At 33.5% G+C, this 6,630-nt stretch overlaps 1 protein-coding gene across 1 annotated transcript in view; it reads left to right on the top strand.

Annotated features, from left to right (window-relative positions):
- The window catches only part of LOC135211378 (neural-cadherin-like), a 480,177-nt gene extending 476,359 nt beyond the window's left edge, over positions 1-3,818 (top strand). The window contains exon 29 of the mRNA XM_064244691.1: positions 2,062-3,818. Coding sequence (XP_064100761.1) covers positions 2,062-2,570 — 509 coding nt within the window. The 3' untranslated portion in view covers positions 2,571-3,818. The remainder of the gene's footprint in view (positions 1-2,061) is intronic.
- Positions 3,819-6,630: the final 2,812 nt, after the last annotated feature.

A 6,630-nucleotide genomic window follows, 5' to 3' on the forward strand; every position in this document is an offset into this window, starting at 1 on the left:
ATCAGAATTTGCCCAAAACAGGTTATTTCCCTGCAAACCTTAATCCAAAGGATTCCCAGTTTCTCCCACAATTAGGTACAGCATTTGTCTGCAAAGAGATTGCATTCTAACATAAGGTGAGGAATATGGGGGAAACATTACACACTACTTGCCCTTAGCATAAAATATTGCAACTCACTCAGGGGGGCATGAAATGACTGTGAGTTTACACAGGAAGGACTATTACGTTGCTTAAATTAACTAGGAGGATGTTTACTATCATCACAAGGGAGTTAATCACTGCATTAAGCCAAAATTGGGGAGTGGGAAGCTGAACAAAAGAGGGAGGAAAGTCACCTTGGAGGAATGGACTGATTGTGAGAGAAATTGGGAACCCTTTGGAATAAGCTTTGCATTAAAATAACCCATTTTGCACAGATTCTGATCTCCATGTCTGGTTCATTTCCCAGCCACGTGTTTCCGGTGGACCAACAATTAACCACCTCATTAATTCCTGGATCTACCCATAACTTAATGTGAATATATTTAATTTAAAATTAAGTCCAGAGTTTATGTAAATTCCTCCTTTTTCAGTAATATCAGCCTTCTGCCATAGATTATAGTTTGTAGTAACTCTTGTCCGTCATGGCAAGGCCATTTTTAAGTGTATTTAGAGTACATTTTTAAGGAGGGAGCAAGCAGTTCATTACAATATATATATATATATATCTTGCTCTTTTATATATATATATATATCTATATATATATATATATATATATATATATTATATATATATATATATATATATATATATATATATATATATATAGCACTGATCTTCTCTATGGTCCTATATATCGTCAGATATTCTCAGTAGAGTTCTTTTTGATATTTTGTGGGGAGAGAGAAAGAACACAAGAAGATTTCATCACCTTACCTGAGAATTCTAATGTAGTAGCTGCACCAGCGGTGTCCGGTAATTTCATTGCAGTAATTTCGTTGTGGTACTTTCGTTGCAGCAATTTCATCGCATAGCAAATACATATTAGAGAATTTCCGTGCAAAGTAATTACATTGCAATGATTTATATCTCACGGTAATTTCAGAGCAATAGTTCAATAGTTCTAAACAACCTGCTTTTTGCCCATCGCAAGGTAATTTCAGAGCTATAGTTCAATAGGCCGATAGTTAATTATTTCTGAATAACCTGCTTTAAAAAAGTGATAAGATACATAGAGAAGACTATACAAATTAAATACTGTAGAAACAGCCAATATCGAAATCTACTGCCCTAAGAGAAGGCCTCCTCCCTAACTATTCCTGTTTCTTATAACACCTAATCACATGCCACTCTTGAGGCCCAACGTTGGTCAAATTTACAAAGAAAATCAACACATTACTTTTAGAGCATTCTCGCTAACAAACAGACAAAGCAGTACTCTAACAAACACATGAAATTCATGGCAGAGGTAATAAGCTAAACACAATTAACTATCATACTATTTCACACATCTTATTATCCAGCATAGTTTGCGTCTGTGTGTGTACCCGTAACCGTTTGTGAGTTTACTACCTGTTAGCTCTTGAACTTTCTTTTTCTTTTCTGAAATATACTTAGATATAATCATTGAATATTGATTGTTGTATATAGAAGTATAATATGGCATGAAGTACAATTTTCAGAACCTATTTATTAATGCATTTATCTAGGATTGGGCTACACGTAGAATTCGTCTAATTGATTATTTACATCTTGCAAGACAATTCCTCTTAACTACTGGATTTAAGTTAGCCCCATGTAAGCAATTCTTTGGAATTTTATATTAATTTGTATTTTATATCTTAGAGTAACTTCTTTAATGTTTTGTTGTGCACTTTTTGGATCTGTGGATGAATTAACTTTTTGTTTATTTTATTACATCATTTTTATACATCTGATTTTATAAATATTCACAAAGTTCTTGTAGATGCACTCGTTGACACTGGATATGCAACCTATTAAATTCACAGTACATGTCTTAGGTCAAATAACTACCCAGTGATATTGGATAATATTTATAACTATTTTTTTCCGATTTTAGGCTTCCATTCCACCACAGGATCGTCCAAGAGCGATATCCCCTTCGATTACAAGAACGACTGGGGTCAGCGCTTCGAAAAGATTGCCCAGATATACGGGAGAGAGTCAGACCAAGACGAAGACAGCGAGTACGAGCATCCAGATATCCCCAAGGAGAAGATGATAAACTTGCCAATAACTGCCACCATCAACCCCACGAAGTCCTTCGTCAGTTTCGCGGCGAATGAAACGACTAGCTGCAACACCCTACCTGCTTCCCTGAAGAAGAAGAATACCACAGGCTCTCCCTCGTCTTCTAATCCCTCGTCGCCTCTACTTAGAGGGAATGGCGACTTAAAGAGGAACTATTCTGGGGGTTCAGGACCAATGACCTTGAAAGCTCCACTGAAAAGTATCATTAAATCTAATTCCACTGAAGGTGGTGGCCACAATCAGATGCCATCCAGGGAGTGTCGTGAAATTGTCACTACCACTTCGAACAGCAAAAACAGTGTGGAAACTTGGTGCTGATTTAGTTCCAGTGAAACGATTTTGCATGTATGATTAATACATCTGCTAACTTTAGAAATGTCCAAGTGTGACACTGAAGATTAATAAGAGTAGTTTATCTTCTGAAGTATTTTAATGATTCGAATATCAGCTGTTTTTCGAAAACAAAACAGCTTAGTGTACAAAATGTTTACACTACTGTACCCTTTTAATAGTAGAAAATGTCACTTATTGTCAAACTAAGTGGTTTTTATCCTACCATGAGAAAACCCCATAATTTACTAAACTATTCTCTGAATGACTTGTTGGATGGCACGCGAGTGATGGACCTCGCATTTCATTATCTTTCGTTCTCCCTTTTCTGGTCTTATGTAATATGTTTCTCTGTGAAACTGAGAACATGAGCGTTGCTAGACATTGAAGTAAATAAGTTTTTTTGTCAGTAAGTATATAATGGCCACTCATGCACATATGGTGTAATGTATATAAACAAGTGGAATACTGCAGTATTTGGTCTGCAGCAGTTACATTGAAACGGTTTATGCATGTCTACTCGATAAGCATTTGAACAATAAATGTGTCGTAGGATTATATTTATTTGTTTACAATGAGGCAGCATTTCCACCATTAAGTCGAGGTTGACATATGAAATTACAATGAGGTTAATAAATAACGTCCAAAGAAGACGTGAAGGGATAACGGGAATGACTTTTCGTGAAGTTCAGATCTGCCGAGTTTTCATTGGAATATATCGAGTTGATGATTTAATACCTGCTGCAGGGTCTAAAGCAATTAAATCATATATTTTTCATGACTGCAGACTAATAGTAAAATATCGGTTTCAGTTACAATCGCAGTAGAGTTAATGGTTACTGACGAGTCAACTGCAGCAACGGTGAAGCATTAGAAAAAAAATTTCCATCTAAGTAATAAGAAAAATTTCATTTAGAAGAAATGACCAGTGTTAAAACTGGTTTACACTTCTTGTAGAATAGGGATTAAAGTGTGACTGCAGAGTAGTTTGAAAACTGGGTTACTTTGCTGCACTGAAGTGTCTACGTGTTACAGAGGAATACTTAAGTCCACTGAAGCTGAACTGGATCTTAAAGGAATTGCTGTCTTTGTTACTATAGAACACTTTAATGTTTGTGATACTTTTTCGGCGGAATTTTAAAAATATCCTCTAATTCTAACAAAGAATGGCAACACATAATCGTGATGCAGCAGTTTAAAAAAAATCACTATTCCGCTGAGTTGTTACTTTATTTGGTTTAAAGGCTCCACTTTGGAGGGGTGCCGATCGTAAAAATATTTGCCAAAAATACACTAATCAAGACAGGCTAATGAATTTATCAGGCATTATTAGCACTATAATAACGCATATTCTCTGTGAGTTTTATCATCCTACAGGGAAAATAAATGATTTTAAGAAAAAAATGATTTTAAGAAAAAAAATGTACTGAAGGTCATTTGGTGATCGGTGAGAAACTACAGTCTTGAATGGAAATTCGGTCTGACAGAATGTTGGTATATCCCCTGGGAGCATGCACATAAATCATTATCAAAATATAACAGTAAATAAGCACGTAACAAAACAAAAAAAGAGAGCAACAACTGAAGCGAAAGCGCAGCCGATAAATATGGAAATCGCAAATATAAAAAAAAATAGTATAGTATCCCTCTAAATTGATCGATGTCTTTTCTACGTTTTCTACGAGTAGTTTCATCTCAGAGAACCATTTTAGGGGTGTCTAAACAAATTTTTCAAGTTTCTTGTCCTCAGAAAAATTCGCTTTTTCTCTGGTTTGGTTTTTTCGGGAAGGGGGGGGGGTTTTCTTTGATTGTCCTACATAATATAATTGTTAGATGTTTTAGGCTATCAAGTGACATAATAACTACAATCTCTCCGAAGGTTTTGTCCCTAAATCGAGGTTTGAATTTTTTATGAATATTTCTTCCTAGCTATAGTCTTATTTTTCGGCGGGGCTTTCGCTGAACTTACCTGAAGTTGTTGCTCTTTTTTTTGTTATTACGTGCTTACTTACTGTTCTATTTTGATAATACTTTATGTGCATGCTCCCAGGGGATATACAAACATTCTGTCAGACCGAATTTCTATTCAAGACTGTAGTTTCTCACCGATCATCAAATAACCTTCAATACAAAGGGCCCTGAATTTCACATTTTTTTTCATAAAATCATTTATTTTCCCTGTAGGATGATAAAACTCACAGAGAATATGCGTTATTATAGTGCAAATAATGCCTGATAAATTCATTAGCCTGTCTTGATTAGTGTATTTTTGGCAAATATTTTTACGATCTCTTACGATCGGCACCCCTCCAAAGTGGAGCCTACCCTTTCATCAGTCAAATTAAATCAAACTTGTTTACTAAGTCTGCAGTCTTTCATCTCTATGAGATGGAGTATTATTTTATTATAACTGACTGTTCTTTATTCCATGAGTTAGAATTTAAAAACTTTCTCTAGTTTTAAGATAATTTGTCATACGTTATGAATTCATTGACCAGAAACATTGTCAGAATTAACTACTAATTTATTCAACAACAGCAAAAACAATTTAAATTTTAAATGAAAATACACCCTCAAGTGTTCTGCTTTTACGTCATATTTTGAAGATGATCTAAAGGCCATCACAGAAACTTATCGACTTCATTCTTATAATTTGCTCATTTATGTAGTGAAGAGTCGTATATTTTGTTGATTGTATAATAGTTTTGTTTCATTAAAGTACGTTTCATAGATTCGGATGGGTATATTATATATATATATATATATATATATATATATATATATATACATACATATATATATATATATATATATATATATATATATATGTATATATAGTGTGTGTGTGTATACGTATAATATACGCATATATATATATATATATATATATATATATATATATATATATATATATATATATATACATACCATATATCATTATATATATATATGTGTGTGTATATATATATATATATATATATATATTATATATATAAATATAGATATATTGAAGTACTAATACCAATGTTGCTGATATAAATGAAAATATTTTAGTGATTTCATATATGTTATTTACTTGTATCCACTTAAATCTATAAACATTTTCTAATCAGTTATTTCCTGTGGGTGTAATTTGCACTGCCGCATTGACCTACAAAAGACATGAAAATTTGTTTGCCTAGTCATTCATAGGACTATATGCCATAATGTTTATGGATTCGGTTTTTCAACAAAATGACAGATTTTTAAACAATAGTTAAAATAGTACCATACTTTTGATAACAGTAAAAAAAACTAGTGGTTTATAGATTTTTTAAATATATATATATTTTATATTTTTTGCCTCGTATCCTTTATGTAAATAATTCAGGGGTATATTTTGTATAATTTTCTTGCAGTGCCTGGTGATCCAGTCAAATTGATTCCCTAAAACCATGTGTGTGTGTAGTTTCCTAAAAATATTATTTGAATTACAAAGGCCCAATTTATAATACCCAGATTACTGCCAGAACATAGAGCATATCTGTGAGAGATGTGGAATATTCCCTCAGAACATTTCATTCATTTAGTCATTGCACTTAGTCTCCGTCTTGTGGGTAGAATTTGGCCCCAGCTATGGTTTTGGAAATTGAAGTGCTCTTCAAGAGTTCAACTCCAGTTTTGGAAATTTTAGTGCTGTTCAAGAGTCCAACTCTGGATTTGGAAAATTCAAGTGTTATTCAAATTCCATGTTTTTCATTTATTTAGTTGTAGCAGAATAATTTAACAGAATTCATATCTCTAGATGGTGAGTGATTCAGTATTAACTTTTAGTTAATTCGATGAAGAGCAGACTGAACTCAGACATTGCGAGGCTATCCAAGAGCCGTTACTGGTAATATGATAAGAATGCCCCATCCCCTTTGCTCTGTGAAATTCCAGAAGTCGATCATTTTTAAAGTTGTACAGATTTTTTCTAGCAAAATGATAAAACATGAATGACTATGTTTTCTCATTTTTACAACCATAACCCCATAACTCTCAGTGCCTGGCCACTGGCCTGAATACC

The sequence above is a fragment of the Macrobrachium nipponense genome, chromosome 4, assembly GCF_015104395.2.
Source record: "Macrobrachium nipponense isolate FS-2020 chromosome 4, ASM1510439v2, whole genome shotgun sequence".
Classification (NCBI taxonomy): Eukaryota; Metazoa; Arthropoda; class Malacostraca; order Decapoda; family Palaemonidae; genus Macrobrachium; species Macrobrachium nipponense.